Here is a 23,940-nt window from a genome sequence, read left to right as displayed (position 1 = left end):
ACGGGAAAATTACCCGTTTATTATTCTGTCACATGTGTTTTCACCTCACTGTGACTAAATAAATAGTGTTTTGGATTTACGTGACACAGTTATTACTATAATCACAGTCGAGCGTAAAATGACTGTGGTCAAACTTCTGGATTCTCTCCTGAGAGAAAGTGGATAAAATGATGGAGCAGTGCCCCCTCCTGGTCAAACAGTAGAATTTTTTTGAGGAGAAACAGAAGACACGTGTTGCCAGTTGCTCAAATGTCTTTTATATAAAACCCACAGTGTGAATGTGTTCCTGAATCCTGATGAAAAGTCCAGTAAAGGATCCAACAACAACAACAACAACAAAAACAGTCCCAGATTGTTTGTTTGTGACGCGTCAGTGAGAAACAGGAGGTCCGAACGTCTCCATGGTCTCCACCACCAGCGACAGATGATCCAGGAACGAGTTGACGGACACTCGGAGGATCCGAGCCTCGTCTGCGCTCCACCTCCTGAGACAAACACCACAGAAAACACACTTCTTTAGAAATAAAATACAATAAAACAAAACACAGAGGGAAGGATCAGCGGAGAGGATCAGGGTTTGGGGTCAGGTTTCTCTTACACCATTGGTTCTCAAAGTGCGGCCCGCGGGCCAATGGCGGCCCGCAGAAACATTTCTGGCGGCCCGCAATGAATTACAGTTTTTTTTTTTTTGAAAAAAATTTCAAATTTGGGACGGCATACATGTCATTTTTGTCAAATTTTGGAATACATTTTTTTTTGAAAGAAATTGTCAAATTTGGGACGACAGTATTGTACAACGTTTTTGTCAAATTTTGGACCAAAAACTTTTTCCCCAAAAAATTGTAAAATTTTGAACGACAGTATAGAATGACGTTTTTGTCAAATTTTGGATCAAATTTTTTTTTGAAAAAAATTGTCAAATTTGGGATGGCAAATTTTGGACCAAATTTTTTTTTTTTTAATTGTCAAATTTGGGACGACATAGTATTGTACAACGTTTTTGTCAAATTTTGGACCAAAAACTTTTTTCCCCAAAAATTGTAAAATTTTGAACGACAGTATAGTATGACGTTTTTGTCAAATTTTGGATCCAATTTTTTTTTTAATTTTTTTTTCAAATTTGGGACAGCATATGTCATTTATGTCAAATTTGGGACGACATAGTATTGTACAACGTTTTTGTCAAATTTTGGACCAAATTTTTTTTTTTTTTTAATTGTCAAATTTGGGACAGCATACATGTCATTTTTGTCAAATTTTGGACTGAATTTATGTTAGAAAAAAATTGGCAAATTTGGGACGACATAGTATTGTACAACGTTTTTGTCCAATTTTGGACCAAAAACTTTTTCCCCAAAATGTTTTAAATTTTGAAGACATAGTATAGTATGTCGGTTTTGTCAAATTTTGGACGCCATAGTTATTACAAATGTGATTTCTTTCAGGTTTTTTTTCAGTTTTTTTTTTCCCTTGGCGGCCCTCAGTCCAATGTTGGGTTCCTAAATTGGCCCTCAGGTATCAAAACTTTGAGAACCCCTGTCTTACACGGACAACGTGCTGCCGGACACCGTCAGATGTTTGCTGATGCCGCCTTTTCTCGGCTCTCGGTCCGGAGACAGAGAGCGAAGAGCGATGTTCGCTTCACGGGACGAAGGGAACGGGACGTCCAGAGAGCTGAGGGGGGGGTGAAGGAAGGTTTAATGCTAGTTATAGAGGGTTTAGGCTCAGACTGGACCTTATTAGACCTTTGGGGTCTGGAAGCTCCCAAAGGCTTAATTTGGAAGCTTAATTTCATCACTTATTCTCTCTGTTTTTGATTGATAACCAAGGTTTTTGTTGAATGTTTTATTCCACCAAAATCACCTGTGTTTCTAGAGTTAAAGCTCAGGGAGGCAACTTATTTATTTTACTTTGCAGAGTAACGTAATTACTCTGCAAGGAACAATTCTTTTAGTCATCGATTAATGTGACAATTTGATGATTTCTTTTTATTATATGGAGCAAAGAAACCAGACATTTAAGAAGCCTGAATTAATCAAATATTAATCAAAATCGCAATACGGTCTACTGCAATTTTCAAATCACAGGAGGCGCAATATTTAACGCCAAAATGTGTGTCAAAATATCATTTTAGATGAATAATTTTCTTGATATATACACATCATATTCTTCAGACTGCAGGGGACATCTTTGTTTCTCACAGATCTGCACAAATATCCCACAGTAAATCATTTTAAATATGTTTTTCGAATGAAAATGAGAATCGTGATGTAAAGATTTCCATTCCCTCTGATATCGCGAATCATATCGCAATTGCAATTCCTGTTTAAATCATCGCAATTAGATATTTATTCAAAATTGTTTCAGCCCTAGTGTCGATTGTTTTCTCAATTCATCTGTTTTGATGATTTCTTTTATTATATGGAGCAAATAAACCTGATATTTAAGAAGCTGGAAAATCAGAGAAGAAGAATTGCAGCCCTGAAATCAAGTGATTCATGGAAATAATCTGGTTAAGTTTACCCTGATAATGTGAACCTAGTAAATGGAGAAGGTAGAGAACACGGAGGAGAAAAATCTTAGTTATTATTATTAAATATTAGATTAATTTCACGACATAACAGACTAAATACTGCTTATAAATAAATATCGACAGAAAAGTCGGAAAAATACAGTGAAAAACTCAGTCCATAAACTCCTCCACCTCACAACTACAGAATCCGCTTGAGAAACACGCTGATTTAAGCTTTTCTTCTCTCTCGCTGTGTTTTAAAGACAGTTTTCTGCGCAGGATTTTTTTCCACAACGAACCGGAGATGCTAACAAATAATTCGGCATATGTTAAAAATAATAATTCAGCATCGTTTACTTTCTAAACTAGTCAAAAGTACAGGAGTGACAGCAGCTCTTGTGTTGTCATAGCGCACTTCCTCCTGTCATTTAAACCACGCGTCGCGTGTTTATTCATTAACGTTTGCGCAGAAAATGTCCGCAAAGGTTTAATCTCGTCACTGATATTGTTAAATAAAAGTTCCGCGGTTCATTTTTAAAGGATACAAGAGCAGTTTTCCTGCTTCTGCTGTGGCTTCTCCTGACGCCGCCATCGTGAATGTTGTGTTGAAGTCAGCGGACCGGAAGTGACGTTTACTCTTTTTTATTTTAGGAGAGACGCGGTGGCGCGGTGCTGCCACCAAGCGGATGTGTGTGGTACTGCAGCCACAACATAACAGGAAAAACAATGAAAAGAAAATGGCTCCTAAAATATAAAATAATATTAAAACGGGATTAGGACGAGTTACGAACATCTGGGGAAATAATTTTTAGATCATTTTATAATAAATACACCATTTACAATTAAAATACGAGCTTTAAAAGTCGACCAATCAGAGCCGAGTCTGCTGACTTTCAACATAAGAGTGAGGTATGACTTTTATTTTGCAGCGGGTGACTTTTATTTTGTAGTAGCGCCTGTCAAAGTCAGCTGTTCCTCCTCCTCTTCATCATCATCATCATCATCATCATCCCTGAAGCTTCGCTCTGTGACTCTGTGGATTTAATCCGAATAAAACCATGTCTTTAGTTATTCATTGATTGATTGTGTTTGGAGATAATCTGATCGATCATCTGGGTTTACTCTTCCTCCTCCTCATCATCATCCTCATCATCATCCTCACTCTCCACTTTGTCCAGCAGCGTTTTTCCACAGAGTGAACAAGTGAGTACGTGATTAATCTGTTTTCATGCGACTCATAATTCAGTTACATCAGGAAAAACACGTTTATTTTATTCTATTTGCTGCTTTTTATGGTCATTTTTCTTCATAAATTCATGTGAAGATTATTATAAAAGAAATTAAACGTATTTGTTTAGTTTGTTTTGTTCAACAAAATAATGATAAAAACCTATTTAAAAATAAGGGAAAAGCAGTGAAATCATGACTTTAATGATTTAATTATATTTAATGTACACGTTTAGTAAAGTACTGATAGGTATCAACCCAGATAAATTCAAATTATGAACATTATTTCATTTTTATTGTGAGTTTACGCTCATTTTCTCACTCGCACGCGTAGGACAATGAAAAACAACCCAAATTTAATGAAATAATGCAGAAAAATAAAGTCCCACAAAACAATAAAGCATCCAAACCCACAAACAGATAAACAACAATAACCCACACACTGAATAACCCTGAGCAGACTGAACACACACTGCAGCTTCTTTTATACTGTGAGCTGTTAATGAGCCACAGGTGTCTCTGATGTGGGCGTGGCCTCTAATCACCATGGTAACACAGTGATCTGAGCACAGGTGATAGTGATTGACAAACAGGGAAAAAAAAAAAGCATAAAAATCTCATTTAAATCATAGAGAATAAAGATATATTCACGTATTTATGATGTAAACAAAGACAAAATAATCCTATTGTTGTTATATCTTACTTTATTTAATATTTATGGCAGATTCTTGTATTTATTTGTTTGTTTTCTCTGTTTTTTAACGTCTGTTTGAGTTTGTACGTGAAATATTATGTGTCTTACTGTCTGAAAATGAAGTAAATAAATGTAAACAAAATGAAAATTAGAAGTCCACCAGTGAGGGGTTTTTAACCAACAGAGTGAGGACATTTTTACAAAGTGGGGACATTTTGTCCGGTCCTCACTTTGTTTTCACTGAAATCACTTCCTATGATGTTAAACATGCTATACTTTGAGGTCCTCAATGTGGTACAAAAACCCATTTTACAGCGCCTGGTGTTTCACACACGTTTTGCTCTGGGGCTCCACCTGCCGACATTTTATGGTACTGCACCCGGGAGTTCTTTATAGATAGCAGATTGTGTGTAATTGTGTCGATTTATAAAGTGGAAATGCAGGTCCGAGTACAAGAACATGTGTGTGTGTGTGTGTGTGTTGTCGTACAGTAGAGGCGTCGATGCTGGTGCACATGGCCGTGTCTAAGGGGGGCGGCACTCTGAGGGACCTGCAGCTGGCCCTGCAGCTGAAGATCGAGGAGCTGCGGCAGCGCGACGAGCTCCTCGACGAGCTGGAGCTGGAGCTGGACACCAAAGACGAGCTGATCCGACAGCTGCAGCACGAGCTGGACCGACACCGCAGCTCGTCGCAGGTCGCCGTTAGCGTCGCAGAGACGACAAACACAGGTGCGACGGGCCCCCAACGACGACAGCTCGTCGCCGTGGCAACGTCCTTTATAACGCGATAGAGTTCACTGAAACACACACAAAAACATCATTTTACCTGTTAGTGAACCTTTTATTGTGGACAAATATAATAATATAATAATAATAATTAAGTGTTTACATGAGGTAGCGACACGTTAAGTCCTGACTGAGCTGTTAGCGCCCCCTGCACTCAATTCACTGAATAAAATCTACGTCAGTTTAAATCTAAGACATCTTTAGAACACATTTACGTCTTTATCTCACTGTTTGACAGAGTTTTCCAACAGGAAACTAAAGTTTGTAAACCACTCACTCTCCCACACCAAACCCCATCGAAAAAACGTCCAATTTTAGCTCACAGATACACAGGAGCTGCTGGTCTACTGCTGCCTCGTGTGGTCACTTTGTGTCACTGATATAAGTCGGATATATCGTATTTTGTGTCTCTGTGAGTGTTTGTAGAAGCAGCCGTGGTTGTGAATCCCGTGGGTTCCGACGAGCCTCTGCGCACAAAGAGACAGGCGATCTCAGCAGAACCGTCAGCGCTGGACCCGTCGCAGCTAACGGACGTCGCGCTAACGAGCTACTGCAAATCGAAAGAGTGAGTCAAAGTCCAACATCCAGCGCAAACGTCCGAGTTCACTCAAAGACACAGAGACGACGAAGCAGAAACCGCGTCCTAGCGTTCTGTCAACGCTTAGACAGAACAGGCTAGCATGCGTGAATCGCTGTGTCATGATCGACCGCTAGTTCTGAAATATAAACTTGGAGTAAAACGCTAAAGGGAGTCACCTCAGTTCCAGTTGTGAAGTCGGAACAAGGCTAACATTGTTAGCGGGATTTCGCGCACCTAAGCCGCGTAGCAACGTGTCTACGGATAAACATTTAACAATGCTATAACGCGTACGACTGATTTATTATCGCGTTCCAGTTGAACCTTCCGACCAGGACCACCTATGCTAAGCTGTGTGCTGTAACTGTTTATGTTTACATAGTTCTACGTATTTTGTTGACACTGCTTCTGCCATATCGGCTGTTTTTATGCTAACTAGCGACACTAGCGAACTAACTAATATGCGTCAAACTGAAGCACAACACATACATGTCAGTATCAGTTTATCACATTAATACTCTATATAGCTCTAAAGGCTAACATGAGCTGTAATTAAGTGTTTGTAAGCTATCGGCGCTAGTTAGCATTAAGTCTGAAGACAAAAAATGCTATTACAGCTTTTCAAACTGAGCATTAATGTCAAAAGATACAAACATTTATGTATTTTGCTCTATTTCGATGTAATAATCAACACTGAATGTTTATTTCACATATTTTGCTCAAACTACTCTTACTATAGTGGCTGTTTTTCTCTGCTAATTAGCCACGTTAGCTATTGCCATTACAGCTCCAGTTAGCCTTTTGTAGCTGAGCATTAATGTCGAATAATACTGACGTTTATGTTTGGTGTTTGTAATAATCAACACTTCTCCTTTATAAGCTGTATTTATGCTAACAAGTTTTTATGCTAACTAGCAACACTAGCAAACAAACAGCAACATTACAGCTCAAGCTAGTCATTTATAGCTGAGGATTAAGGTCAAATGTCACTAACGTCTATACGTTTTGCTTTGTTTTGAGGTAATTTATAAAAAAAAAATGACGAATGTATGTCAGACACGTACAAAAACTTCATATTTAAATAAATATCAGCCGTTTTTCCGTGTGTGTGTGTGTGTGTGTGTGTGTGCCACAGATTGTGGGTCTGTACTGCGTCCTTGTAAACGTTCAGCACAAAGAAGTCGTTCCTTTGTAGAGTTTGAAGTGTCCTTCACACTGGAACAGTCTTTGTTGGAGTTTGATGACGTAACGTCGTCGATGTTCAGACCTAACGTGACCCACGCTCGACGAGAACACACTCTTTTTCTGACTCGTGTGTGTGTGTGTGTGTGTGTGTGTGTTTTCAGGTCCAGCGAGCTGATCCAGAGAGCGCTGATGGACAACGACTTCATGAAGCACCTGGAACACGGACAGGTGAAGACGCACCTGTGCTGCTTTGACTCATTCTCCATCCTAATATGTGTGTGTGTGTGTGTGTGTGTGTGCAGATCCTCACCATCATGGACTGCATGCGTCCGACCAGCTTGACCAAAGGCTGCTGTGTGATCCAGGAGGGCGACGACGGCTCCACCGTCTACGTCCTGGAGGGTGAGACGCCACGGAAATGTAGAAGTCGTGTTGTGGAAACGAAGAACGAAACCGGCGACGTGAACGATGGAACTTCCCGCCTAGCAACCGTGGCTTCCTGTACGCTAGGCTGCTTCCGGTAGATCGCGTTGAATCGTCGAATTAGCGGATTTTGAATACAAGAGAGACGGTTATCGTATCAGAAAGTCAGAATGTCAAAACGTCGCGATTTCCCCCAAAGTGCTAAGTCGTAGAGTAAATTTTGTTCGTTAAAATTAGCAGCTTTTGGTTACAAAAGAGACGGTTATCGTATCAAAACGTCAGAACGTTGTGATTTCCGTGAAGTGCTAAGTCGTAGAGTCAATTTTATTCGTTAAATTAGCGGATTTTCGGATACAAGAGAGACGGTTATTATCGTATCTACACCAGTAGATTGCGTTGTCGTCGTGATTTCCCGGAGACGGTAGTGAAGCTGCTAAGTCGTAGAGTCAATTTTATTCGTTAAATTAGCGGATTGCGTATACAAGAGAGACGGTTATTATCATATCAAAAAGTCAGAACGTCAGAACGTTGTGATTCCCTGAAGTGCTAAGTCGTAGAGTCAATTTTATTCGTTAAATTAGCAGATTTCGGATACAAGAGAGACGGTTATTATCGTATCAAAACATCTACACCAGTAGATCGCGTTGTCGTCGTGATTTCCCGGAGACGCTAGTGAAGGTGCTAAGTCGTAGAGTTAATTTTATTTCGTAATAATTTGCGGTTTCTGGATACAAAAGAGACGGTTATCGTATCAAAAAGTCAGAATGTCAGAATGTTGTGATTTCCCTGAAGTGCTAAGTCGTAGAGTTAATTTTATTCGTAATAATTAGCGGATTTCGGATACAAAAGAGACGGTTATCGTATCAAAGTCAGAACGTTGTGATTTCCCTGAAGTGCTAAGTCGTAGAGTCCATTTTATTCGTTAAATTAGCGGATTTTTGGATACAAGAGAGACGGTTATTATCGTATCAAAACATCTACACCAGTAGATTGCGTTGTCGTCGTGATTTCCCGGAGACGCTAGTGAAGGTGCTAAGTCGTAGAGTCAATTTTATTCGTTAAATTAGCGGATTGCGTATACAAGAGAGACGGTTATTATCGTATCAAAACATCTACACCAGTAGTATCCGAAATCTGCCAATTTAACGAATAAAATTGACTCCACGACTTAGCAACCGGAAGCCACGGTTGCTAGGCGGAAGATCCATTGTGCTCGTAGCCTATCTAGAACTTCTGCCGGCCGAAGGTTAAATTTTCTTTGCAAAGAAAAGGAACTCCCCTTTAGCTATCCTCCAATGGACAAAGGAGTCTGCCTTTCCAGGCCGTGTTTTCACACTCACTGGTATTCTGTGTTATGGTGATGTGCGGCTGTAGCTCTGAGACAAAGAAATTGAATTTGCCATTTCAGTAGAAGCTCATTTTGTCATAGACGTGTCGCCCCCTGGTGGCCGTTGAACGTTTTGTTACTGTATTGTGTGTGTGTTTACAGAGGGGATGGTGGAGGTGACGAAACAAGGGAAGAAACTGTGCAGCATCGGCCCAGAGAAAGTGTTCGGAGAACTCGCCATCCTGTACAACTGCACGCGCACGGCCACCGTCACAGGTGAACGCGCCACCACAGCGCCCCCGTGAGGCCTGGAATACAACTGCACCACACTGAAAAAGTGGATAAAAAGATTGAATAACAGCGTGATAAACGGGCTGAAATATGAATAAATAAGAAAATAGACAGGAATTCTTCAGGTTTGTCAGCAGATGACGCGTTACGTGGAGGTGAAAGTCTTATTTTTTTTTTGAAGAACCTGGTCCTCGTCCATCAGAGCTGCAGGAAATGAAACGATTTGAGGAAATTATGGTTTTATTCATCCTTTGACAAATGGAAACGAGGATTGAAGGTCGACCGAGCTCAGTCTGACTCTCTTTCAATGTGAGGATTATTCTGTCCATCATTTTCGAGTAAGTGAGGAAGAATATTTTGACCTCGGTTTGCACAACATTTTATCACAGACCCAGAGGCCTCGAGATCGCTTAAAACACGGCCGCTAAAGGCAGACGCAATGAAATCTACGTCCTATTGAGTCTACGACGTCTTTGAGAACACGTTCGCGTCTTTATCTTCACTGTGAGACAGACTTTTGTAAACCACTCACTCTCCCACACCAAACCCCATTGAAAAAACTAGCAATTTTAGCTCGCGGGGACACAGTGTGGACACAGGTCACTTTGTGTCACTGAGGTCAATCTGAACAAAGGTTTTTAAAAGCCGAATTGACAAAATAAGACATTTGAACTATGTGATGGAGGCAGCAGTGGATGGACAAGTTTATATGTTAAATAATATGCTGTGATGTTAAAATCACTGGTTTTCTCTATGGACTTTGGTGTGGGAGAGTGAGTGACTGTGGTGTGGGAGAGTTTAAGAAAACAGATTTTAACCACTTAACTACTATAAAAGACTCTATAAGCTAATAAAATCTATGTCAGTTTAAGTCTACGACACCTTAATAACATGTCCACTTTCAGACTTTAACAACAGGAAACTGAAGTTTGTAAACCACTCACTCTCCCACACCAAAGCCCATAGAGAAAATCAGTGATTTTAACATCACAGAGACACAGGAGTTCACAGGAGTTGTTGATCCACTGCTGCCTCCATCACTGAGTCCAAATGTCTGATTTTGTCAAATCGGCTTTTAAAAACCTTTGTTCCAATTAACTGCAGTGACACAAAGTGACCACACGAGGCAACAGTCACTGAGGTCAATCTGAACAAAGCCGAAAAAAGCCGAAATCACTAAAATAAGAAATTTGAACTTAGTGATGAAGGCAGCAGTCGATTAAAAACTCCTGTTTTGCTGTGACGTTAAAATCACTGGTTTTCTCTATGGGCTTTGGTTTGGGAGAGTGAGTGGTTTACAAACTTCAGTTTCAAGGGAAAAAAACGATTTTAAACTAATTAAATCAACCTCAGCTTAAGTCTACGATATCTTAAGAACACGTTCACGTCTTTATTTCACTGTTACACAGACTTTTCCTTGTGTAAACTGAAGTTTGTAAACCACTCACTCTCCCACACCAAAGTCACTCACTCTCCCACACCAAAGTCCATAGAGTAAACCAGTGATTTTAACATCACAGAGACACAGGAGTTCACAGGAGTTGTTGATCCACTGCTGCCTCCATCACTAACTCAATTCGGCTTTTAAAATAAGTCGTTCAGATTAACTTCAGTGACACAAAGTGACCACACGAGGCAGCAGAGGACCAGCAGCTCCTGTGTCCCCGTGAGCTAAAATCACTGGTTTTCTCTATGAGGTTAGGTGTGAGGAGATTCTAAGACAAAGTTGCCGTTAATGATGTAAAACACTCCTCGTCCACAATCACTAACACGGTCTTTCTCGTCCTTTTGTCTCCAGCGTTGACGGACATTAAGTTGTGGGCGATCGACCGTCAGGACTTCCAGACCATCATGATGAGAACAGGTCTCATCAAACTGTCAGAATACACTGACCTCCTGCGCAGGTGAAGCTCACACATAAACATCTTCACCTCTGTGTTCACCACACGCTCATCAACAACAACAACAATAACCTCGTCCTCAGTGTCCCGTCTTTTCAGTCTCTGCCCGAGGACATTCTGAGTAAACTGGCCGACGTGTTGGAGGAGGTGATGTTTACACTTGTGTCTCTGAAGCGTCTTCTGTCTCTGAGTCTGAAAGAGACACAAAGTGACGTGAGACAAAACAAACGTGTCCCTGTGTTCAGACTCATTACAGCGACGGGGATTACATCATCCGCCAGGGAGCGTCTGGGGACACCTTCTTCATCATCAGCAAAGGACAGGTGAGGACACCAGGGGACGAGGGGACGAGGGGACGAGGAGGTGAGGAAACGAGGGGACGAGGGGGTGAGGAGGTGAGGAGGTGAGGACATCAGGGGGCGAGGGGACGAGGGGGTGAGGAGATGAGGAGGTGAGGAAACCAGGGGACGAGGGGACGAGGGGGTGAGGAGGTGAGGAGGTGAGGAAACCAGGGGACGAGGGGACGAGGGGGTGAGGAGGTGAGGAGGTGAGGAGGTGAGGAAACCAGGGGACGAGGGGACGAGGGGGTGAGGAGATGAGGAGGTGAGGAAACCAGGGGACGAGGGGACGAGGGGGTGAGGAGGTGAGGAGGTGAGGAGGTGAGGAAACCAGGGGACGAGGGGACGAGGGGGTGAGGAGATGAGGAGGTGAGGAAACCAGGGGACGAGGGGACGAGGGGGTGAGGAGGTGAGGAAGTGAGGAGGTGAGGAAACCAGGGGACGAGGGGACGAGGGGGTGAGGAGGTGAGGAGGTGAGGAGGTGAGGACACCAGGGGACGAGGGGACGAGGAGGTGAGGGAACCAGGGGATGAGGGGACGAGGGGGTGAGGAGGTCAGGAAACGAGGGGGTGAGGACACCAGGGGACGAGGGGGCGAGGAGGTGAGGACACCAGGGGATGAGGAGGTGAGGACACCAGGGGACGAGGAGGTGAGGGAACCATGGGACGAGGGGACGAGGAGGTGAGGAGGTCAGGAAACGAGGGGGTGAGGACACCAGGGGACGAGGGGACGAGGGGGCAAGGAGGTGAGGACACCAGGGGACGAGGAGGTGAGGACACCAGGGGACGAGGGGACGAGGAGGTGAGGAAACCAGGGGATGAGGAGGTGAGGAAACCAGGGGACGAGGGGACGAGGAGGTGAGGAGGTCAGGAAACGAGGGGGTGAGGAAACCAGGGATGAGGGGACGAGGAGGTGAGGAGGTCAGGAAACGAGGGGGTGAGGAAACCAGGGGACAAGGAGGTGAGGAAACGAGGGGACGAGGGGGTGAGGAAACCAGGGGACGAGGGGACGAGGAGGTGAGGAGGTGAGGACACCAGGGGACGAGGGGACGAGGGGGTGAGGACACCAGGGGATGAGGGGGTGAGGAGATGAGGACACCAGGGGACGAGGGGGGGAGGGGACGAGGAGGTGAGGAAACCAGGGGACGAGGAGGTGAGGAAACTAGGGGACGAGGGGACGAGGAGGTGAGGAGGTGAGGACACCAGGGGAAGAGGGGACGAGGGGGTGAGGACACCAGGGGACGAGGGGGGGAGGGGACGAGGAGGTGAGGACACCAGGGGATGAGGGGACGAGGAGGTGAGGACACCAGGGGACGAGGAGGTGAGGACACCAGGGGACGAGGGGGGGAGGGGACGAGGAGGTGAGGAGGTGAGGAGGTGAGGAAACCAGGGGACGAGGGGACGAGGGGGTGAGGAGGTGAGGAAACCAGGGGATGAGGGGACGAGGAGGTGAGGACACCAGGGGACGAGGAGGTGAGGACACCAGGGGACGAGGAGGTGAGGACACCAGGGGACGAGGGGGGGAGGGGACAAGGAGGTGAGGAGGTGAGGAGGTGAAGAAACCAGGGGACGAGGGGACGAGGGGGTGAGGAGGTGAGGAAACCAGGGGATGAGGGGGGGAGGAGGTGAGGACACCAGGGGACGAGGAAACCAGGGGACGAGGAGGTGAGGAAACAAGGGGACGAGGAGGTGTATATAAAGATTAGTGACTTTATATATAAAGACGGTCATATGGTTTATATGCACGAAGACTGACTATTTACAAAAATGATCAGTTACAGTATATGCAGATGATATATGTCTGTATATGAATAATCCATGACTGTGATGATCAGTGGTTATATTTACAGACAATGAAGGGTTTATATATAAAGATGATCAATGACATACGGTCAATTATCCTTATTTTAAAGATGATTGTTGACAATCTGAGACTGTATATATACAAGGATGCACGATTACAGTATATGCAGATGACTAATGACTGTATATAAAGATGATGAAGAAGATAATTCCCTGAGTCTGAAGACGATCACTGATGTTGTGATTCTTTTTCTGACGCTTTAATAACATTCAGAGTTAAACAGAGTTGTTTTTAACTCTGTGATCTGTGTGATTTCCTCAGGTTAAAGTCTCTCAGCAGAACTCTGACAGTGACGAGCAGGTGCCGGAGAAGACGCTCACTAAAGGCGACTGGTTTGGAGAACAAGCTCTGAAAGGGTGAGGATCACAGCTGACATATATGAGTTCATCTTTGCCTTCAGTAAACGTTAGCTGTTAGACGTCTTTACGTGAAACTGTGTCCATGTCCATGTTCTGTCTGCAGTGAGGACGTCCGCACAGCCAGCGTCACAGCGGTGGGAGACGTCACATGTCTGGTCATTGACAGAGAGTGAGTGTCTTTGGGAGAATTCCAATTCCTTACTTCAGGGGTTCTCAAAGTTCTGATACCTGAGGGCCAATTTAGGAACCCAACATTGGACTGAGGGAAGGGAAAAAAAAAGAAAAAAAACTGAAAGAAATCACATTTGTAATAACTATGGCGTTGACAAAACCGACATACTATACTACGTCGTCCAAAATTTTAAATTTTTTGGTGGAAAACAGTTTTTGGTCCAAAATTTGACAAAAATGTTGTACAATACTATGTCATCCCAAATTTGAAGAAAAAAAATTCAAAAAAAATTTCGGTCCAAAATTTGACAAAAACGTTGTACAATACTATGTCGTCCCAAATTTGAAAAAAAAAAATCAAAAAAAATTTCGGTCCAAAATTTGACAAAAACGTTGTACAATACTATGTCGTCCCAAATTTGAAAAAAAAAATTCAAAAAAAATTTCGGTCCAAAATTTGACAAAAACGTTGTACAATACTATGTCGTCACAAATTTGAAAAAAAAAATTCAAAAAAAATGTCGGTCCAAAATTTGACAAAAACGTTGTACAATACTATGTCGTCACAAATTTGAAAAAAAAAATTCAAAAAAAATGTCGGTCCAAAATTTGACAAAAACGTTGTACAATACTGTCGTCCCAAATTTGAAAAAAAAAAATCCAAAAAGAATGTTGGTCCAAAATTTGACAAAAACGTTGTACAATACTATGTCGTCACAAATTTGAAAAAAAAAATTCAAAAAAAATGTCGGTCCAAAATTTGACAAAAACGTTGTACAATACTATGTCGTCACAAATTTGAAAAAAAAAATTCAAAAAAAATGTCGGTCCAAAATTTGACAAAAACGTACAATACTATGTCGTCCCAAATTTGAAAAAAAAAATCAAAAAAAAAATGTGGTCCAAAATTTGACAAAAATGACATATATGCCATCCCAAATTTGACTTTTTGTTTTCAAAAAAAATTTGACAAAACCGACATACTATACTATGTTGTCCAAAATGTGACTTTTTTTTTTTTTATTTTATTTTTGGTCCAAATTTTTTACAAAAACGTGATACTATACTATGTCGTTCAAAATTTTAAAATTTTGGGGGAAAAATAGTTTTTGGTCCAAAATTTGACAAAAACATTGTACAATACTATGTCGTCCCAAATTTGAAAAAAAAATTTCAAAAAGAATTTCGGTCCAAAATTTGACAAAAACGTTGTACAATACTTTCGTGCATGGACGCAGCCTTTCGCGTTATTCTGCCCCCTACAGTCTGAAGACGTATCTGCATTTAAGGGGTGTCCCATTTCTAAGTGACAAAATAACCCAGTTGAGATTAAGGGTTGAGCTTGAGGGTTAAGATAGGAATTGGAATTAGCCCTTTAGTCTCTTTGTTCACCATAAAGTCACAGTTTTACCACAGTGACGATGGAGGTGAAGACTAAAGTTAAACTCTGTGTCTCAGGTCGTTCAAACAGCTGATCGGAGGACTGGACGACGTCAACAACAAGCAGTGCGACAACGACGAGGTCAAGGCCAGGTGAGCTGAGGAGGGACACGGGTCCATTAACGCACTGACTAGCACTAGCGTTATCGCTAACCTTTAGCTAGGACTACACTCTACCAAGAGAGTTCCCCACAGTGTCGTTACACTCCAATAAACCTCGAAAGGTTAATAGTTGGTTTAAAAACATCCTGAATCCAGATCAGTTTCATAATATATTCTCTTACTTTTACAGTTAAGTCGCTCATAAATGTTTCCGATACTTTATTTTAGATTAAATTAAGATTAGATTTGACTTCATTGATGGGTGAATTATCTTTTTCGAGTCATGAGAGGGAAAGTACTACAAGTATCTCCCCGTTAGACAGACTTTAACAACAGGAAACTGAAGTTTGTAAACCACTCACTCTCCCACACCAAAGCCCACAGAGAAAACCAGTGATTTTAGCTCACAGGGACACAGGAGCTGCTGGTCCTCTGCTGCCTCGTGTGGTCACTTTGTGTCACTGAGGTCAATCTGAGTGAAGGTTTTTAAAAGCTGAATTCACTAAAATCAGTCATTGTAAGTTAGTGATGGAGGCAGCAGTGGATCAACAACTCCTGTGAACTCCTGTGTCTCTGTGATGTTAAAATCACTGGTTTACTCTATGGACTTTGGTGTGGGAGAGTGAGTGACTTTGGTGTGGGAGAGTGAGTGGTTTACAAACTTCAGTTTACACAAGGAAAAGTCTGTTTAACAGTGAAATAAAGACGTGAACGTGTTCTTAAGATGTCGTAGACTTAAGCTGAGGTTGATTTAATTAGTTTAAAATCGTTTTTTCCCTTGAAACGGAAGTTTGTAAACCACTCACTCTGCCTGCACCAAAGCCCATAGAAAAATTCAGTAAATTTTCACATCACAGCGTCACAGGAGTTTTTAATCGACCGCTGCCTCCATCACTAAGTTCAAATGTCTTATTTTAGTGATTTTGGCTTTTTTCGGCTTTGTTCAGATTGACCTCAGTGACACAAAGTGACCACACGAGGCAGCAGCGGACCAGCAGCTCCTGTGTCCCTGTGATGCTAAAATCACTGGTTTCCTCGTCTTCTTTCTTCTCAGGTTACAAGAAGAGTCAGACTTCTTCTCCAGCGTTTCGCTCAACGACTTCAACATCATCTGCACTCTGGGGATGGGAGGCTTCAGCCGTGTGGAGCTGGTGAAGATTACACTTTAACAGCTTCAGTAGATCAGTGTCGTAGTGTCTGTATACTCTGATGGTGTGTGTGTGTGTGTGTGTGCGTGTGCGTGTGTGTGTGTGTGCGTTCAGGTGCAGCTGAAGAGCGATTCCTCGCGGTCGTTCGCCCTCAAAGTGCTAAAGAAGCGTCACATCCTGGACAGCAGTCAGCAGGGTCACATCCTGTCAGAGCGCCGCATCATGATGGAGGTCCACAGTCCGTTCATCATCAGGTCAGAGACGCCGCGAACCACGCCGAATCACGCCAAATCGCAATAAATCAGGTCGAATCACGCTGAATCACCCTTTGCTGAATCACGCTGAATCACACTGAATTGCGCTGAACCACGCTAAATCGTGCTGAATCACGATTAGCTGAATCACGCTGAATTACAATGAATCGCGCTTAGCTGAATCACGCTAAATTACGCTGAATCATGCTTAGCTGAATCACGCTGAATCACGTTTAGCTGAATCACGTTTAGCTGAATCCCGTTGAGCTGAATCACGCTAAATTACGCTGAATCGCGCTTAGCTTAATCACGCTGAATCACGTTTAGCTGAATCATGCTTAGCTGAATCACGCTGAATCACGTTTAGCTGAATCATGCTTAGCTGAATCACGCCAAATCACGCTGATTCACGCTTAGCTGAATCACGCTTAGCTAAATCACGCTTAGCTAAATCACGCTTAGCTGAATCACGCTGAACCACGCTAAATCACGCTTAGCTGAATCACGCTAAATCACAATAAATCAGGTCGAATCACGCTGAATCACCCTTTGCTGAATCACGCTGAATCACGCTGAATTGCGCTGAACCACGCTAAATCATGCTGAATCACGATTAGCTGAATCACGCTGAATTACAATGAATCGCGCTTAGCTGAATCACGCTACATTACGCTGAATCGCGCTTAGCTGAATCACGCTAAATTACGCTGAATCATGCTTAGCTGAATCACGCTGAATCACGTTTAGCTGAATCACGTTGAGCTGAATCACGTTGAGCTGAATCACGCTAAATTACGCTGAATCGCGCTTAGCTTAATCACGCTGAATCACGTTTAGCTGAATCATGCTTAGCTGAATCACGCCAAATCACGCTGATTCACGCTGATTCACGCTGAATCACGCTAAGCTGAATCACGCTTAGCTAAATCACGCTTAGCTAAATCACGCTTAGCTGAATCACGCTGAACCACGCTAAATCACGCTTTGCTGAATCACGCTGAATCACGCTTAGCTGAATCACGCCAAATCACGCTGAATCACGCTTAGCTGAATCACGCGGAATCACTTTGAATCACGCGTGAATACAGCATATATGACGCTCGTGAGGTATTTAAAGGTCCTGTCAGTGACCTTTAGAAGAAATTCATTGGCAGAAATTCAATATTCTACACATGAATATGTTTGTATACGTGTTTTTTTTTGGCTTTGAAATAAAACGTATTTGGATTTTGTCGCCCTTAAAACACCGTATTTCACTCCACTGACATAAAACTGAAGCTTAAACCAACAGACGACGAAGAAAAAACACATATTTACAAATCATCAGTTCAAAGATAAAGAAAAATCACTCACAGTAAAACAGGTCGTGACAAAGTGAAGACTGAGCTGATGAGAGTGAGGAAACACAGGTGAAGTTCATCAGGTTAATGACACCATGACACACACCTGTCACACTCAACCAGACCATAAACAAGGAGTTATTTAAGTTATTTAAGGAATAAAACTGGAGAAGAACCAAAAAAAAGTCCAAAGTGAGGATTAAAAAGTTTAAAATAGGAAAAATCTAAGTGTCTAAAGTAAACTCTTAGGAGTTAAAATGAAGATTTAAAGTCCATTCATAAATACTTATAAGGTTCACTTCAACTTAATGTCATTTAAGTGACTTTAAATGTAAAAATCATAGTTGTTAAGTGTCATGTGTCCCTAATAAAGTGGCTTTTGTAATAATAATAAATAAAACAAGGTTTGAGAAGCTTAATGAGACATAAACTCCTGCATAATGTTACAATACAAGCTTTATAATGATGTTTTTATTCATGCTACATGCTACGCTACTGTAGCAGCTAACTTAAATGCCGTATATGTAGATTAATATGAAAATAGCGACCATTAAAAGTTAGTAGTTAGCATGTTAGCGGTCTCAGGTGTAAATAATCAAATGAATAATGGCTGAGTTCTATTTAGCTTCACTGTAGTAACACATGGTACATTCCAGTTATAGTCGGAAGTCGGAATTTCCAAGTTTGTTGTCTTATTTTTTTTTTTTTTTTTTTTTAAACAGGAGCGTCTGAACAACCGCGACATAGGATCCAAGATGGCTGCCACTAGCATCGACAGTGACAACAACAGTGCTAATGTTACTGTTGTTACGCTAACGTTACTGTATTTGTGTCACAGTAAATCATAGTAATGTTTCATGTTTATCCGTGAACATGTAGCTACACGTCAAATATTATTGTATAGAGAGAGAGATGTTAGCGACCGCTGTTGCTAACGATTGCTAACAACGGCTAGCTTGAGATGCATTTGAGGTGAACTCTGCGACGGCGACGTCTCGCTCAGTTATGACGTAAACGGAACGAACGATGATCCTTGTTTCAGAAAATAAACTGTGAGGATTCTAAAACTTGAATATTCCACTTCCTGTTGTGGTTCCTCAGGTTGTACCAGACGTTCAGAGACTCCAAATATCTCTACATGCTGCTGGAGGTTTGTCTCGGCGGAGAACTGTGGACGCTGCTGAGGGACAGGTGAATATACACCACGGTTATAAACTGTCTTCTTAAAAAGTGACGTTCAGAAGACGCAGTTAGCCACAAGAGGGCTAACTTTTGGTTTTTGGAATCTTCTTCAACAGAACGTGAAGACCATGGGGTCGTACCTATGTTCCCCGGGTCCTATGTTCCCCGATCGGGGAGCATCGGACCTTTTTTTTTAAAAAAAAGGGTCCTATGTTCTCCACTTTGAGGAAGCCTGGGTGTGGAGCTCCAGGAGTTAGTGAAATTTTGCCCACTTTTGACTTCCAGGGTTAGGGGCGGTGTTTTGCGGTGTCTGTGGCCGGTCTAGGGCCCCCCCTGGGGCGGGTAAGTGTCAGTGGAAGCCTGGGTGTGGAGCTCCAGGGTAAAGGGTTAGGGGTAGGGTCCTATGTTCCCCGGGTCCTTTTGGGTGAACAGCGGGGAACATGGAACCCTTTTTTAGAGAAAGGGTCCTATGTTCCCCGGTCTCATACAAAGCGGGGAACATAGGACCCAGGGAACATAGGACCCGGGGAACATAGGACCCGGGGAACATAGGACCCGGGGAACATAGATACGGTCCCAAGACCATTTGTACATTTAAAAACGTGTCTCTAACCATGTTCTCTCAGGGGTTCGTTTGATGACAGCACCACGCGTTTCTACACGGGCTGCGTCATCGAGGCTCTGGCTTTCCTTCACGCCAGAGGAATCATCTACAGAGACCTGAAACCTGAGAACATCATCCTGGACCACAAAGGATACGCCAAGCTGGTGAGTTTGTGTGACGCACAACCTTCTAGATGTACTGAAGTCTCAGAGAGAACTGGTTCTTCTGGGTCTCTGCTCCTCCACAGGTGGACTTTGGCTTCGCTAAGAAGATCGGTCTGGGCAAGAAGACGTGGACCTTCTGTGGGACTCCGGAGTACGTGGCTCCTGAGATCATCCTGAACAAAGGTCACGACAACTCGGCCGACTGCTGGTCGCTGGGGATTCTGGTGTTTGAGCTGCTCAGTGGCAGGTACCACGGGTTCTTCTTCTTCTTCTTTTGGACCCATAGAACAGTGTTCCTCAACCCTGTTGTAGATGTTTCCCTGCTCCATTAAGTGTGTTTGAGCAGGTCAAACATCTCAAACATGGATCCTGAAGACCAGGACTGAGAAACCCTACCATAAACTCTTAGAAATAAAAGTGCTAAGTAGAACCATATAAGGTTCTTCGGCTTGTCCTCATAGGAGAACCCTTTTTGGCTCCAGGTAGAACCTTTTTATAAAGGTTCCACCTCCACCAAGAACCCTTTTAAAACCCTTTATTCAGGAAAGGGGTTTAAATGGTTCTCTGGATCAAAATGGTTCTTCTTCTGGAACCATTAGTGTTACCAAGAACCCTTGAAAAACCCTTTTTCAGAAGCATATGGTTCCAGGTAGAACCTCAGCCCTTGTAGAAGGACCCTTTTGGAACCCTTATTTCTAAGAGTGTAGGACAGTGTTCCTCAAGCCTGTTGTAGATGTTTCCCTGCTCCAATAGGTGTGTTTGAGCAGCTCAAACATCTAAAACATGGATCCTGAGGACCAGGTTCTGAGAAACCCTACCATAGAAGAGTTTTCCTCAACCCTGTAGGAGATGTTTCCCTGCTCCATCACAGCCTGAAAATTAGCCATTTATATGAATCAGGTGTGATCACATGGTCCTCAGGAGCCATGGTTTAGATGTTTGACCTGCTCAAACATCTAAACCATGGTTCCTGAGGACCAGGACTGAGAAACACGACCATAGAAGAGTGTTCCTCAACCCTGTTGGAGATGTTTCCCTGCTCCAATAAGTGTGTTTGAGCAGGTCAAACATCTAAAACATCCGGAGGACCAGGACTGAGAAACCCTACCATAGAAGAGTGTTCCTCAACCCTGTTGCAGAAAACAACCCATTTATTTGAACCAGGTGTGATCACATGGTCCTCAGGAGCCATGGTTTAGATGTTTGAGCAGCTCAAACATCTAAAACATAGATCCTGAGGACCAGGATCTGAGAAACCCTACCATAGAAGAGTGTTCCTCAACTCTGTTGCAGAAAACAACCCATTTATTTAATTCAGGTGTGATCATATGGTCCTCAGGATCCATGGTTTAGATGTTTGACCTGCTCAAACATCTAAACCATGGCTCCTGAGGACCAGGACTGAGAAACCCTACCATAGAAGAGTGTTCCTCAACCCTGTTGTAGATGTTTCCCTGCTCCAATAAGTGTGTTTGAGCAGATCAAACATCTAAACCATGGATCCTGAGGACCAGGACTGAGAAACCCTTCCATAGAATGACTGAATACTCTTTGTTGTCTCTGCTCAGTCCACCATTTTGTGGCTCTGACCCCATGAAGACCTACAACATCATCCTCAGAGGCATCGACATGGTGGAGTTTCCCAAGAAGATCACGAAGAGCGCGGCTAACCTCATCAAACGCCTCTGCAGGTTTGACTCTGAGCGTTAAACCACCGAGAAACACTGAGCTCATAGTGCTGAGTCATGGTCTGTGTGTGTGTGTGTGTGTGTGTGTGTGTGTGTGTGTGTGTGTGTGTGTGTGTGTGTGTGTGTGTGTGTGTGTGTGTGTGTGTGTGTGTGTGTGCAGGGACAACCCTTCAGAACGCCTGGGGAACCAGAAGAACGGCGTGAAGGACATCCAGAAACACAAGTGAGACAATGAGGACAATATCACTCACTCACTGTGTGTGTGTGTGTGTGTGTGCGTGCGTGCGTGTGTGTGTGTGTGTGTGCATGTTGTCATGACAACAGCATTTTTTTCTTTCCTCTTCCTTCAGGTGGTTTGAGGGATTCAACTGGGACGGACTCCGTCAGGGAAGCATCGACTCGCCGTTTACGCCCGCGGTGAGTGAACCTGGAGGTTGAGTGTGGCGTGAGCGCCCCCTATGACAAAATAATCTAATCTCTTAATGACATAAGAATGTAATAAAATGAAATAGTTTTAAGAACATGTTTGTCACTTAATTTCACTGTTAGACAAGTGGAAACACCACACCAAAGCCCCTTGAAAAAAACACCAATTTTAGCTCACGGGGACACAGGAGCTGCTGGTCCTCTGCTGCCTCGTGTGGTCACTTTGTGTCACTGAGGTCAATCTGAACAAAGCCGAAAAAAAACGAAATCACTAAAATAAGACATTTGATCTTAGTGATGAAGGCAGCAGTGGATGAAAAACTCCTGTGAACTCCTGTGTCGCTGTGATGTTAAAATCACTGGTTTTCTCTATGGACTTTGGTGTGGGAGAGTGAGTGGTTTACAAACTTCAGTTTCAAGTGAAAAAATGATTTTAAACTCATTAAATCTACGTCAGTTTAAGTCTACGACGTCTTAAGAACATGTTTCACATCTTTATTTCACTGTTAGACAGACTTTAACAACAGTAAACTGAAGTTTGTAAACCACTCACTCTCCCACACCAAAGTCCATAGAGTAAACCAGTGATTTTAACATCACAGCACACAGGAGTTCACAGGAGTTGTTCACAGGAGGCAGCAGTCGATTAAAAACTCCTGTGTGCTGTGATGTTAAAATCACTGGTTTTCTCTATGGGCTTTGGTGTGGGAGAGTGAGTGGTTTACAAACTTGAGTTTTATGTTGAAAAGTCTGTCTAACAGTGAAGATAAAGACGTGAAACATGTTCTTAAGATGTCGTAGACTTGAGATCCAGCTGGAAACACAAAGTTTGTGTCACTTTGTAAACTCACTCACTCTCTCACACCAAAGCCCATAGAGAAAATCACAGATTTTAACATCACAGCACAGTATTCAACAAACAAACTTGTTGATCCACTGCTGCCTCCATCACTAACTTACAATGGCTGATTTTAGTGAATTCGGCTTTTAAAATATTTAATTTAGACTTAACGCAGTGACACAAAGTGACCACACGAGGCAGCAGAGGTAGACCAGCAGCTCCTGTGTCCCCCGTGAGCTAAAATTGGTAGTTTTTTCGATGGGGTTTTGGTGTGGGAGAGCGAGTGGAGACGTGAAAACACACACCTTCACGTTGTCCTCTTTAAACAGGTCAGTGGTCCACTGGACACCAGGAACTTTGACTATTTCCCCGAGGACGCCGACGAACCTCCGCCTGACGAAGAGTCCGGCTGGGACCTGGAGTTTTAAAGGAGGAAGAGGAAGAGGAAGAGGAAGTGAAGCCATACGAGGAAGAGCTGATCTTCTCCTGGTTAAGATAATCCCTCACTCGTCCTGTGACAGAGAAGTCTGGGATTAGATTCAAAGACACCAGGTTAAAGGGATGAGGAGATAAATAAAGTCTGCAGAACGACACACTTTAATGTCCTTTATTTCCTGCTTTTTCCTCAACAATAAACACTGATCTTTATGAAACTTCCTTGTGTTTATTTACCTCCTGTTTGTAGGTGTTTCTTCTTCTGTTCATGTTCAGTGATTGTCCTCCTCTCTCTCTGATGATCGTCACCTGTGTTCAATCCTCCCTCGTTTATCTTTCTCTCTTCACTCACACTCGTTCTTACACACACCTGTTTTACCTTGTGAAGGTGTTTTTAGTTTTTCACTGACATACGACGTCTTTAAGAAAGAATATTCACGTCTTTATTTCACTGTTAGACAGACTTTAACAACAGGAAACTGAAGTTTGTAAACCACTCACTCTCCCTGCACCAAACCCAATAGAGAAAACCAGTGATTTTAGCATCACAGGGACACAGGAGCTGCTGGTCCTCTGCTGCCCTCTTGTGATCACTTTGCGTCACTGCGTTAAGTCTAAATTAAATATTTCAAAAGCCGAATTGACTAAAATCAGTCATTGTAA

At 42.9% G+C, this 23,940-nt stretch overlaps 2 protein-coding genes across 2 annotated transcripts; one reads left to right on the top strand and one right to left on the bottom strand.

The window, feature by feature from the left end:
• Positions 1-250: 250 nt before the first annotated feature.
• Positions 251-3,121, bottom strand: lage3 (L antigen family member 3). The gene is made up of 3 exons (XM_083889145.1): positions 3,058-3,121; positions 1,546-1,674; positions 251-485 (listed from the first exon to the last, which is right to left on the bottom strand). The coding sequence occupies exons 1-3, from the start codon at positions 3,102-3,104 to the stop codon at positions 371-373; spliced, it is 291 nt and encodes a 96-aa protein (XP_083745271.1). The 5' UTR covers positions 3,105-3,121; the 3' UTR covers positions 251-370.
• Positions 3,122-4,947: 1,826 nt separating this feature from the next.
• On the top strand, positions 4,948-23,270 carry LOC310929591 (cGMP-dependent protein kinase 1-like; the record flags this gene model as incomplete). Its single annotated transcript, XM_083892395.1, has 20 exons — positions 4,948-5,161; positions 5,651-5,783; positions 7,142-7,208; positions 7,283-7,382; positions 8,893-9,006; positions 10,820-10,925; positions 11,006-11,069; positions 11,168-11,245; positions 13,385-13,479; positions 13,586-13,651; positions 15,112-15,186; positions 16,250-16,346; positions 16,458-16,597; positions 19,039-19,128; positions 19,746-19,887; positions 19,971-20,134; positions 21,456-21,578; positions 21,736-21,798; positions 21,926-21,992; positions 23,172-23,270. The coding sequence occupies 20 exons, from the start codon at positions 4,948-4,950 to the stop codon at positions 23,268-23,270; spliced, it is 2,097 nt and encodes a 698-aa protein (XP_083748521.1).
• Positions 23,271-23,940: the final 670 nt, after the last annotated feature.

The sequence above is a fragment of the Microchirus variegatus genome (assembly GCF_963457635.1).
Source record: "Microchirus variegatus genome assembly, chromosome: 1".
NCBI classification, from domain to species: Eukaryota; Metazoa; Chordata; class Actinopteri; order Pleuronectiformes; family Soleidae; genus Microchirus; species Microchirus variegatus.
The sequence above is the reverse complement of the archived record's forward strand: the minus strand, read 5'-3'. Positions and strand labels throughout refer to the sequence as shown.